We start from the raw sequence: 13880 nt of genomic DNA, 5'->3' as shown, positions 1-13880 counted from the left end.
GCGGACTCTCAACCACTGTGCCACCAGGGAAGCCCATTACCACATTTCGATCACTGTAGCTTTGTTGTAAATTTTGAAATCTGGAAGTGTGAGGCTTTCAACTTTGTTCTTCTCTTCCAAGGTTGTTTTGGCAATTCAGGGTCCCGTGAGATTTCATATGAATTTTAGAACGGATTTTTCTATTTCTGCAAAAAAAAAACGTCATTAGGATTTTGACAGGGATTGTATTGAATCTGTAGATTGCTTCGGGTAGTATTGACATCTTAACAATATTATGTCTTCCAATTTAGGAACACAGGGTAACTTTCCATGGTTTCATCATTTCATACTTGCTTAAAATGGCTTTTACAGTGCTAAAGCTGTAAACAAATTTTTCCATATTTTCTTCTGATAAGTTTTTCTACATTTTCTTCTAATGAAGTAGTCTTGCTTTTTACTTTTGGCTCCCTAAGCTAGCTAGAATATTTTTTTTCCTGGTGTGAGAAAGTTTTCCCATTGTGTTGGTACCACTTGAATTGTCTACCCTTTCCCTGCTAATTTTTTTTTTTTTTTTTTTTTTTTTTTTTTTTGTGGTACGCGGGCCCCTCACTGCTGTGGCCTCTCCCATTGCGGAGCGCAGGCTCCGGACGCGCAGGCCCAGCGGCCATGGCCCACGGGCCCAGCCGCTCCGCGGCATGTGGGATCATCCCGGACCGGGGCACGAACCCGCGTCCCCTGCATCGGCAGGCGGACTCTCAACCACTGCGCCACCAGGGAAGCCCTTCCCTGCTAATTTGAATGCCACTTTTATCATAAATTTAAAACCCATAGATATATAGGTTTTTATATTTGCTATTCTATTTTACTGTATTGATCAATATGTCTATTCCTATATTACTGCTATTGTGTTTTAATTACTCTACATTTATGTTTTGCTGTATGGATGGGCAACTCTTTTTCCCCTCATAGTTCCTCTATTTCAGTATTTGAGAGATTTTCCTGTGTATTTTCACTTCTGGACGACTACTAGAATCATCTTAATAAGTTCCAAAAGACATATTATTAGGATATTGATGGGGATTGCATTGGTTTGATAAAATTATCTTGGGAAAATTGTGACATTTTTACAATAACAAGTCTTTGCATTTTGAGGAAAATTTATTTCTAATTTCTGTATTTTTATTATCACCATGGTCCCTAGGAAACTTGTTTGCTTGCATTATATAGATTGCCTCTGTAAAGCAGTTCTGTCCAGTAGAACTTCTGTGACGATGAAAATGTTCTATATCTGTGATGTCTGATATGTGGTTATTTATTCAGCACTTGAACTGAGCACCCACATGTGACTTTTGAACACTTGAAATGTGACTAAAGCAACTGAGGAACTGAATTCTAAATTTTATTTAATTTTGAGTAATTTAAATTTAAATGGTCATGTATGGCTAATGTCTACCTTAATAGACAGTGCAGCTTTAGGCTATGTGAATAACTATGTAATTGAATACTTTTGTAGGTAGTAGAGGTAGGTAGTAAAAGAATTACTGATGTGAGACACCACGTAAAGCATTGCAGAGAGTCTAAAGATCATAATATTAATACAAATGAATTCCTAAAGAAGAAAACCCTGTCCCAGGTAAAGGACAAATTGTTTACAAATATTAATGCTGTCAGGAAAACTTAATTACAAAAAATGGCCTGTGGGTATTCGCTCAAGAAAGAAAGTTCATATTAAAAAAACAGGAAAGGCTCTGTGGATGAAATACTTTTAGAGATTGATCTTGAAGGAATTATTCAAAATTTAAGAGAGCAAGTAATAGAAGATTTCTGTATTCTGAAATGTGGAGGAAATAGAGAAGAGGGAAAAGAATGAGCTGTGTTTGGGGAATAACTGTATTAGTTTCCTAGGGCTGCTATAACAAACTACCACAAATTTAGCGGCTTAAAACATCAGGAATGTATTCTTTCACTAGAGGCCAGAAGTCCAAAATCAGTGTCACTGGGCTGAAATCAAGCCATACCCCCTCTAAAAGCTCTAGGGGAGAGTTGGTTCTTTGCTTTTTCCAGCATCTGGTGGCTGCCGGCGTTCCTTGGCTTGTGGCCACATCACTCCAGTTTCTGCCTCAGCAGTCACACTGTCTTCTCTTCTGTCCGTGTTTGACTCTCCCTCTGCTTCCCTCTTATAAGAATATATGTGCTTATATGTAGGGTCTGCCTGGATAATCCAGGATAATCTCTTCATCTCAAGATCCTTAATCACATCTGCAAAGACTGCCCCCCCACCCCGTGCCTTTTTTGCCAAATAAGGTAACATTCACAGGCTCTAGGGACTACGACATGCACAATCTTTTGGTGGCCCATTTTTCAGCCTTTCAAACCACAAGGATCCAGTTTGGCTGGAGTAGGGATACCTGTGGCAGTAGAGATGATAACAGCCACCAGTCACTAAATGACTCGTACATATGAGATGTACCAGGTGCTCTATCTGTGCTATTTCATTTACTCATTACAAGAACTCTGTGTAGGCATTAGGAAATGAGAGAGGAATCTAGGGTGACTGTGTTTTCCACCTTTGATGACTGGGAAATGGTGATTAACAGAAATTGAAAAGTCATGAGGAAAAATTGGTTACAAAGGAAAATCAATGAACTCAGTTTTGGCTTTAGTTTGAGGTCCCAGTAGGCTATATCCCAAAATGGTCAACCACAGATAGAAGCCCAAGAACCCTACATAGAGTTCTGACAGCCTCTCCTGCAATTTCCTACCTTTGTTTTCCCCTTTGGGTTGAAAGCAAATTATAAGGAGCACTAAATTTGAAGTCAGGAGACCTGTGTTCAAGACTTCCACTTACTAAATGTGTGAACTGGACAAGTCATTTCACTTCTCTGAGCTTCAGTTTCTAAATCTGTAGAAGAGGAATAAAAAACCCCTCCCTGTCCACATATTTACTGCAAGGAGTAAATGACATAACATTTGTGATGTTCTTAGCACAGTCTGTTGTAAGCCTTCAAATGTTTGTAAAAAGAAGAGCAAAAATTTTAATATGTCAAACTTAAATATCTTAATTTGAAGGTGATATATATTAAAGTTATCTGGATTCTAAGCAATAACTATTAGTTTTGAAAGTCCATTATTGGCTCCTTTCCCATTGTCCATACTTTTATCACATAAGTGTCTTAAGTGCCACCCATGACAATTCACTCCCTTTCTAAACAGATGACCTAAACTCTACTTCATAGAAATAATTAAGGCCATCAGGTATAGATCATTCAACTTCCTGCCCCCCTATTTAAAGATGTACCTGTTATCTATATCTACTTTTACCACCCTCCTGCAGACCTCAAGTAATAACCCGTCTTTTATCCAGAGTGAATACACTTTCTACACGTGCTCCTGATGCAGTGTCCTCCATCCTGAGCTCCAGGTCACACAGGCAGTGCTCTGGTGGACATCTTCATTTGGCTATCTCACCTCCAATTCAGAATCTTGAAAACAGAGTCAGTTATTTCTCCATCCATCCTCCCCACCTTGTTTCTACCACCCACCCCCTTAGCTTCCTTCCTATGTTTCCTATCTTTGTCAATGGCATTACCAGAAACCTCGGTTAATTCTTGTCATTTTTTTACTCCTTTCTTTCTTTTGCCACCTCTGTGCCCATTACAATGAATGGCAAATATATGTTAGGGTTCAGGTTCAGGCCTTCATTCTCTCTCTCCTCGGCCCTCTGCCACTTTAGCCCTCTCCTGTCGAACCTCACTTCTGCTCTTGTTCTTGCTTGAAGTAGCCTCATTGCTTCTTGTCACACTCCTCCCCAGCTCACCCCTCACAATGCTGCCATAGGGACTTTTCTAAAACAAATCTGCTCTTAGAACCCTTCAGCGGCACTCCACTATAGTATAAAGTCCAAACTTCGGAGAATGACACTGTCTGACCCAGCCCACCACCCTATGCCCTTTCTGTTAGTCCCACTGAACAATTCCCAATTCTCCAGGAGTATTCTGCTTTATATCTCCATCCCTGTGCTTTTGTCTAGAATGTTCTCTCTGCAAGATCAGTCCCTAATGCCATTTGCCTGGTGAATGTCTGCTCATCTTGCAGTACTTAGTTCAAGTTTCACATCTCCTTTGAAGCCTTGCCAGGCCTCCCCAGGAAGAGCTGATAAGATCTTTTTGGAACCTTTACTGTACCCTATACGTGACTCTATCATTTCATCTGTAGCCAGTTTGTTTCCCCACCATAATCTCTTTAAGGACTTGAAGTATGTCTTGATCAGCTTTGTCTTTAGTGCTCAGCACAATGTCTGACACAGAGAAGATGCTCAAAAACATTTGTTGAATAAATGAATTAATTATAGAACTTTAAAGCCATATGATGCCTTAGAAAATATAGAGGAAGGCAGAACCGATATAATAACTTTTAGAGATTAATGGAAATATGTGATTATGACTCTAAGGAGAATACATATTTACCTCCCAAATAGAGATAAACATGGTCCAGAACCCTGGGCATAAACTACAGAAAATCAAGAAAGTAAGTTAATGGGGAAACGCTTCATAATTCTCAGTAAAACATGAGATACTTCCCAACATATCAGAGAGTTCACAGCTCTACTGGAGTTGGAGGTAAGCATTCTCTTTAGGTATTTGGTTTCTTACTGCTCATTCATCACAATGTTAACACGAGCTCCATTTATGCTAATAGCATTTATTTTATAATTGCTGTTGATCTACCTTTCATTGTACAAAAAGATAAATGTTAAGGGAAAGGATTCAAAACTAACATCACTGCTATACCTTACTTACTTCAGAGGGGCACAGACCCTCTCTGAACCATAAATTTCCTTGAGCTAGGAACTTCTTTCTAAAGAAAAACGTTTTGCCATACCTGACATTTTTACGGGTTCCGGACAAGCAGGCTCAGAGGCCATGGCTCACGGGCCCAGCCGCTCCACAGTATGTGGGATCTTCCCGGACTGGGGCACGAACCTGCGTCCCTTGCATCGGCAGGCGGACTCTCAACCACTGCGCCACCAGGGAAGCCCATGACCTGACAATTTTGAAGTAAGCAAAATTCACTGCACCCTCACCCCAGGCACAGAAGTACTCAAGATATTTCCTGGGTGTCTGGGGCTGCCCACCCCTTGGTCCCTCACACAGATCTACCTCCTAAAGCAAAGCACACTGCCCTGAACTGCTTTTTCTATATTGATACTTATCTGTCTTCTTCCCAAAGCCTGTGAGGCCCTGCTTTCAGCAGGCTGCCACTTAGAGACCATTTGATAAGTTAACTTACACTAACATCATATTGAGTAATAATTCCAGGGGAATTTACATTTTTAACAGGAGTGGATATATAACACCTTACCCTAAGAGCCAATCTAATGAAGGGACATTTCTCACTGTCCCATATACCTTCCATGTCTTTTTATGCCTTAGTGTCTTTAAACATGCTGAATGAACCTTCCACCTAGAAGGACCTCTCCTACCCACCCCCATCTCCAGTACGGTGAACTCCTACTCATTCTTCAAGACCCAGCTCAACGTCCCTCTTCTGCTAAGGAGCCTTCTCTAAATTCCCCAGGCTGAGCTGATCACTCCCTCTTGATTTTGATAAAACTTTGCATACTTGCTGTCTCAATTTCTTTAATTTCTTATGCATTATTCAACGACTTCTGCCCTGAACAATCCAATGCCCCTAGTAACCTCCATGTGGCTAAATCAAGTAGACATATTTCAGTCCTTATCTTGACCTCTCAGCAACACCTGACACTACTGATCACCACCCTCACCTCTTTTATTTTCTCTACTCCTTCTTCTTAAAACTCTCTTCTCTTGGCTTTCTTTGTAGGACAGTCTGCTAGGCTTCTTTTCTCTCTCTCTTTCTCAACCTTCTTTGTTGGCTCATCTTCCAGCTAATCTCTAAACTCTGGAGTTCCTTACGGCTATGTCCTGGCCCCTTTCCCTTCTCACACTCTGATCTCTCAATAAGCAATCTCTTCCACACCCATGGCATTAATTAGCCTCCATATGCTGATGACTCTTAAATTTATGCGTCCAACCCAGACTTTTGTCCTGAGCTCCAGATTTCCACATATAGCTGCCGATTCAATATGTCTACTTGGGGTTTCTCAGGTACTCCAAACACAGCAGGTTCAAAGCTCTCATTGTTCTCTGCCTGAGACAACAGTCCCTCCATCCATGGAGTTAGCTAAACCAGAAACTAGGAGTCAGTATTGACCTACCTACCTCTCCTTTACCACTGTATCCAGTTGATCATCCTTCTGATTCTACCTTCTAAATATTTCACTGTTGACTTCTCTCCATCTGCACTGGTTTCCAAGTTATTACCTGACTACTACAGTAGCATGCCTACAATACCTTTCTATACAGCAGGCAGAGTGCTCTTTGAAGACAGATTCATTCATTCATTCATTCATTCATTGAACAAAATGTATTAAGTCCCTTCTAATGTAAGTTGTGACCAATACAGGCATGTCCCTGATCTCTTGGAACTCTATTAAGAGCATATGACTGGGGTACCTAACTTAATTGGAATGGGGGTAGGGAAAGGTTCTTTAAGGAAATAATTTTTTAGCTGAGATCTGAAGAACGAGTAGGAATTAATTAGGCAAAAAGAGGGCTGGTGTAGGGGAAAGAGCTTTTTCAACAGAAGGAATATCATGTGCAAAGGTCCAGAATCAAGACGAAACAAGGTATCAGAAAACTGAGAGGGCAGAGAGTGAGAGGCAGAGTAGAGGAGATGAGGCTGGTGCTGCTGGGCACAGTCAGGCCTGAGGGGGGGGGTGGCTCTAATTGGGAGGTATTCGGGGGGTTGGAGCCCCCTCAAACGGCCCATCACAGTGGATGAGTGTGGGAGTGGGAGTGGGAGCGGGAGCAATTTTCTAAGGAATGACCGCAGAGCTTTCATCAGGGTTTTACAGCCAATCTGTGACCCCTCTCCTTCCCTAGAAGTGTAAAGAACCACTGATGGTGTATGAAAAGCCAAGGCAGGAACTTTGGACTTTGTCCTAAAAGTAGTGAGATGCCATTGGAAATCATTAAGCCAAAAAGTAACATGGCCAGATTGTAAAATCTACAGGGCAGGGATTTTTATCTCATTTTCTCACTAATGTGCCCCAAGCACCTAGAACAATACCATGCACAGACCTGGCCAATCATTAATAATTGTTGAATGAAGGAATGTCTATTATGTTGTATTGCATTATATTGCAATCATGTGCTTAATGTCTCTCCCTTATAAGACTCAATCCTTGAAAACAACTGTGTCTTATTCATTTTTATATTACTAGAGACATGGTATTTGTGCCCAGCACAGTGCACATTCATTCATTCAGCCAATAATTTAAGAGCACCTACGAGATGCCAGAAACTGGGAATACAAAAATGACTAAGATATTGTCACTAACCTCAAAGAGTTTATACTCTGGATGAGAAGACTGGTAAGGAGGCCTGATAATACCATGTAGTAAATGTTACAAAAGGGGTAAGAACAGAGCACAGCTAGGGTGTCAGGGAGGCCAAGAGACAGAAGAAACTTCAGGGTGGATCCTGTGCCCAGTGATGAAGGAGAAGCAGAGCATGGGAGAGGGCACCAAAGGCAAAGTCCAGAGGGGAGTGAGCAGGGCCCATTTGAGAACTGCAAGTGGCCAAGGAAGTCTGGAGCAAGATGAAACTGCAGAGATGGGCCAGGGCCATAAAGAGTCTGGACTTTATCCTGAGAACAATGGGAAGTCATTAATGGATGGATGGCAAATCAGTAGAGCTATGTGGTCAGATTTAATAAAAGACTAATTAGGCTCCAGCCTGGAGAATGGACTGGAGAAGCAGTAATAGCGGGAGTCTGAGACCCAGTAATTGGGAGAGATGATATTGGCCTGGGCTGAACCAGAGGCAGTGGCAATAGATAAAAATGGATGGATTCAAAAGATATTAAGGAGGTAGGATAAACTGGAATTAGTGATTAGTTAGATGTTAGATGTTAGGGTAAGGATGATGGAGTAGCCATGGATGACTCCCAGATTTCTGTTTTATTTTTTAACATCTTTATTGGAGTATAATTGCTTTACAATGGTGTGTTAGTTTCTGCTTTATAACAAAGTGAATCAGCTATACATATACATATATCCCCATATCTCCTCCCTCTTGTGTCTCCCTCCCACCCTCCATATCCCACCCCTCTAGGTGGTCACAAAGCACCGAGCTGATCTCCCTGTGCTATGTGGCTGTTTCCCACTAGCTAGCTATTTTACATTTAGTAGTATATATAAGTCCACGCCACTCTCTCACTTTGTCCCAGCTTACCCTTCCCCCTCCCCATGTCCTCAAGTCCATTCTCTATGTCTGCATCTTTATTCCTGTCCTGCCCCTAGGTTCTTCAGAACTAATTTTTTTTAGATTTCATATATATGTGTTAGCATATGATATTTATTTTTCTCTTTCTGACTTACTTCACTCTGTATGACAGTCTCTAGGTCCATCCACCTCACTACAAATAACTCAATTTCATTTCTTTTTATGGCTGAGTAATATTCCATTGTATATATGTGCCATATCTTCTTTATCCATTCATCTGTCGATGGACACTTAGGTAGCTTCCATGTCCTGGCTATTGTAAATAGAGCTGCAATGAACATTGTGGCACATGACTCTTTTTGAATTATGGTTTTCTCAGGGTATATGCCCAGTAGTAGGATTGCTGGGTCGTATGGTAGTTCTATTTTTTAGTTTTTTGAGGAAGCTGCATACTGTCCTCCATAGTGGCTGTATCAATTTACATTCCCACCAACAGTGCAAGAGGGTTCCCTTTTCTCCACACCCTCTCCAACATTTATTGTTTGTAGATTTTTTGATGATGGCTATTCTGACCAGTGTGAGGTGATACTTCATTGTAGTTTTGATTGCATTTCTCTAATGATTAGTGATGTTGAGCATCCTTTCATGTGTTTGTTGGCAATCTGTATATCTTCTTTGAAGAAATGTCTGTTGGTCTTCTGCCCATTTTTGGATTGGATTGTTTGGTTTTTTGATACTGAGCTGCATGAGCTGCTTGTATATTTTGGAGATTAATCCTTTGTCATTGCTTCGTTTGCAAATATTTTCTCCCATTCCGAGGGTTGTCTTTTCATGTTGTTTATAGTTTCCTTTGCTCTGCAAAAGCTTTTAAGTTTCATTAGGTCCCATTTGTTTGTTTTTATTTCCATTTCCCTAGGAGGTGGGTCAAAAAGGATCTTGCTGTGATTTATGTCATAGAGTGTTCTGCCTATGTTTTCCTCTAAGAGTTTGATAGTGTCTGGCCTTACATTTAGGTCTGTAATCCATTTTGAGTTTATTTTTGTGTATGGTGTTAGGGAGTGTTCTAATTTCATTCTTTTACATGTAGCTGTCCAGTTTCCCCAGCACCACTTATTGAAGAGGCTGTCTTTTCTCCATTGTATATTCTTGCCTCCTTTATCAAAGAAAAGGTGACCATATGTGCGTGGGGTTATCTCTGGGCTTTCTGTCCTGTTCCATTGATCTATATTTCTGTTTTGGGGCCAGTACCATATTGTCTTGATTACTGTAGCTTTGTAGCATAGTCTGAAGTCAGGAAGTCTGATTCCTCCAGCTCTGTTTTTCTTTCTCAAGATTGCTTTGGCTATTCGGGGTCTTTTGTGTTTCCATACAAATTGTGAAATTTTTTGTTCTAGTTCTGTGAAAAATGCCAGTGGTAGTTTGATAGGGATTGCATTGAATCTGTAGATTGCTTTGGGTAGTAGAGTCATTTTCACAATGTTGATTCTTCCAATCCAAGAACATGGTATATCTCTCCATCTGTTTGTATCATCTTTTATTTCTTTCATCAGTGTCTTACAGTTTTCTTCATACAGGTCTTTTGTCTCCTTACATAGGTTTATTCCTAGGTATTTTATTCTTTTTGTTGCAATGGTAAATGGGAGTGTTTCTTTAATTTCTCTTTCAGATTTTTCATCATTAGTGTATAGAAATGCAAGAGATTTCTGTGCATTAATTTTGTATCCTGCTACTTTACCAAATTCATTGATTAGCTCTAGTAGTTTTCCGGTAGCATCTTTAGGATTCTCTATGTATAGTATCATGTCATCTGCAAACAGTGACAGTTTTACTTCTTCTTTTCCGATTTGGATTCCTTTTACTTCTTTTTCTTCTCTGACTGCTGTGGCTAAAACTACCAAAACTATGTTGAATAACTGTGGTGAGAGTGGACAACCTTGTCTTGTTCCTGATCTTAGAGGAAATGATTTCAGTTTTTCCCCATTGAGAATGATGTTGGCTGTGGGTTTGTCATATATGCCCTTTATTATGTTGAGGTAAGTTTCCTCTATGCCTACTTTCTGGAGGGTTTTTATCATAAATGGGTGTTGAATTTTGTCAACAGTTTCTTCTGCATCTATTGAGATGATCATATGGTTTTTCTCCTTCAATTTGTTAATATGGTTTATCACATTGATTGATTTGCATATATTGAAGAATCCTTGCATTCCTGGGATAAACCCCACTTGATCATGGTGTATGATCCTTTTAATTCTGTTTGCTAGTGTTGAGGATTTTTGCATCTATGCTCATCAGTGATATTGGCCTGTAGTTTTCTTTCTTTGTGACATCTTTGTCTGGTTTTCGTATCAGGGTGATGGTGGCCTCATAGAATGAGTTTGGGAGTGTTACTCCCTCTGCTATGTTTTGGAAGAGTTTAAGAAGAATAGGTGTTAGCTCTTCTCTAACTGTTTGACAGAATTCGCCTGTGAAGCCATCTAGTCCTGGGCTTTCGTTTGTTGGAAGATTTTTAATCACAGTCTCAATTTCAGTGCTTGTGATTGGTCTGTTTATATTTTCTATTTCTTCCTGGTTCAGTCTTGGAAGGTTGTGCTTTTCTAAGAATTTGTCCAATGATCCTTTGTATTTCTGCAGTTTTACCTTGCTCCTTCATCTGCTGTGTGTTTCTCTGTCTTCTCATTTTTCTTAACTTACTGTGTTTGGGGTCTCCTTTTCGCAGGCTGCAGGTTTGTAGTTCCTTTTGTTTTTGGTGTCTGCCCCCAGTGGCTAAGGTTGGCTCAGTGGGTTGTGTAGGCTTCCTGGTGGAGGGGACTAGTGCCTGTGTTCTGGTGGATAAGGCTGGATCTTGTCTTTCTGTTAGGCAGGACTGCATCCGGTGGTGTGTTTTGGGGTGTCTGTGACCTTATTATGATTTTAGGCAGCCTCTCTGCTAATGGGTGGGGTTGTGTTCCTGTCTTGCTAGTTGTTTGGCATAGGGTGTCCAGCACTGGAGCTTGCTGGTTGTTGAGTGGAGCTGGGTCTTAGCGTTGAGATGGAAATCTCTGGGAGAGCTTTCGCTGTTTGATATTACATGGAGCTGGGAGGTCTCTGGTGGACCAATGTCCTGAACTCGGCTCTCCCACCTCAGAGGCACAGGCCTGACATCCGGCCAGAGTACCAAGACCCTGTCAGCCACATGGCCAGGTACATGGAGAGTTTCTTGCCTTTTGGGAAGTCTGAGGTCTTCTGCCAGCATTCAGTAGGTATTCTGTAGGAGTTGTTCCACATGTAGATGTATTTCTGATGTATTTGTGGGGAGGAAGGTGATCTCCACATCTTACTCCTCCGCCATCTTGACGGTCTCCCTCAACTCCCAGGTTTTTAACTTGGACACCTCCAGGGGAATGCTTGCCTGGGTGGCTTTGGCATCAAAGGTGCAAACTCAGCCAGTTGGAACACACCTGAAAAATGTTTCTCAAATGTTGCTTTCTATGGATAAATTTGTTGGTTTATATAGTTCAGAATATGGACTACTGATCTATGTTAGGAGGTATCCCTTGACTGATCACACACTTGCTTTCGAACCCACTCGTTTTCTATAAACCAGTGAGACTTCCCAGACCTCACTGGTTGCCTTGAGATTGTATACATTATTAAAGATGTTCTGAAGAACTCACTGTAATAAAATTACAGCTCTGAAACTTTTAATAAAACTCTTATTTACTTTTGAGCAAAGAAGCAAAAGAGAAAAACACTATTAAACCATAAGACCAACTTGTACACCCATCTTGTTTTCTTCCCAGTGTATCCAGACTTGATAGAAGTGAGGATAATTTCATTTGAATAGAAAGCATGCCCAAGCAACATTTTTTAAAAAGCTGAATTTTACCAAGTACTTTTTCTTACAGCTACACTGTAACAAATTCATCTCCTAGATGCAGAAGTTGGTTTTTGTGCTTTGGGTTTTTATGTTGCTATTTCCCTTCCTTTAGAGCGGACCATTTCAAACTTTGCATATCTAAGCAAACCAGTTACTTGAAGAGCAGCTCTACTTATATTCTCAGAGTTTTACTGCTCTATATAGTCAATGTCTTGGTTTAAGCCAAAGGGAATTTGTGGTTTCTGAGATCAGAAATTCAACTACTTTCTAAAATGAAAAGTTAGTGATTAAATTAGCCATTTGTAGACCCAATCTTTGGTTCTAAATGGTACTTAAATGCTTTAATGACATTTCCACTATGTTGTAGTAAAAACATGTCAATAATAATAACCTGTATCTATAACAAAAGAAAAAAAGAATAATGTTGGAACCTCTACTAGATATTCTAAGTCTTGCTTAAAAATATTTATCTTATTCCATTTTCCTCCAAAGAAAGAACAGAGAACATGGAAAAACCTTTCCTCCCATCTAGTGGCTGGAAAATATAAAAATGCCCTCCATGTGTTTTTTGGAATTCCAGGCATTAGGGATCATCTGACATCTGGTTGTTCACTCACTTAGGCAAATATAAATTCTAAAATCTTTACCAAAGCTGAGCGCAATGGAGAAATATATGTCTATGATGATTCACTAATCACCTTGTCTTTCATCAATAACATATAAGGTTCATCAAGCAGAAAGAAGGGCCATGGTCCTTCCTAATTCATTAATCTGAACCTGTGATTAAAAAATAATAAGGCTGTATGTTTCTGCTAACTGAAAAGGGACTTCAATTCTATTTGCCTCTAAACCAGCCAGTGCCCTAGATCTCTCCTGACCCTTAATTGCCCCTTGTTGGCCCCACACCTTGACAATTATTCTCCCAAGAGCTGGACGTGCTGAATTCACTAAAGAGAGCCAAGAAACTGTCCCTGAAACTGGCTGCCTCCAGGGGCCTCAGCTCCTGAAACTTTGAATTCCAAACTCTGATACTGGCAGCAGGGCCTCTGTGCAGGGCTAAACCAGCCCACAGGAAAGCAGGTTTAGATTGGTTATGCAGCAAGAGGGATTAATGCTTGGTCTACCTGTCTTGTATATACCTTGTGCAGACATCAAAATCTCTGCTGAATTGTGCCTCTCTCTGGTGATTCTCACAGATTCAAAGAAAGAATTTTGTGTACAGTCAGCAAAGTTCTGAGAGCTCCAGGAAGAAGAGGAAGGTCAGCGAACCAGTGAAAGTCTTCATCCCTGACAGAAAATGAAAGTTAGATGCCTTTGCTACTTTTATGCTAAAATAAGTTTATTTTGCAACAAATATGCATGAATGTCTTAGTAGGAAAGTAAGCTCCTATCACCAAAACCTTTTACTAAATTTGTTGCTCAACTTTTTGAGTCAGTTTACTAAGTGCTAAATTACTGGGTAGGACATGGATTCACTTTGCCACAAGGAAACAAGGTCACCAGGGCTGCTTTGGGACAGCATTACTTCAAGGCTGAGTTAGAGATGAGACACCCTTTATATTTGTAAAAGAACCACAGCAGCTATTTTAAAAAGAAATAAGCTGTTGTTCTCAAAGGAAAGAGGGTTTTCTTTGCATAATTAAACTTCCCAGGTACTTAGACTACTGTGAAACATTTTAACTTGTTGTAACCTGTGTGCTAGAATCCCTCTTTAGCTTTATTAAAATTCCCACAAA

At 40.4% G+C, this 13880-nt stretch overlaps 1 protein-coding gene across 1 annotated transcript in view; it reads left to right on the top strand.

The window, feature by feature from the left end:
- The window catches only part of HORMAD2 (HORMA domain containing 2), a 70225-nt gene extending 56780 nt beyond the window's left edge, over positions 1-13445 (top strand). The window contains exon 12 of the mRNA XM_059040908.2: positions 13341-13445. Coding sequence (XP_058896891.1) covers positions 13341-13445 — 105 coding nt within the window. The remainder of the gene's footprint in view (positions 1-13340) is intronic.
- Positions 13446-13880: the final 435 nt, after the last annotated feature.

The sequence above is a fragment of the Kogia breviceps genome, chromosome 15 (genome assembly GCF_026419965.1).
Source record: "Kogia breviceps isolate mKogBre1 chromosome 15, mKogBre1 haplotype 1, whole genome shotgun sequence".
Classification (NCBI taxonomy): domain Eukaryota; kingdom Metazoa; phylum Chordata; class Mammalia; order Artiodactyla; family Physeteridae; genus Kogia; species Kogia breviceps.
This window is presented reverse-complemented; position numbering and strand designations above follow the sequence as displayed.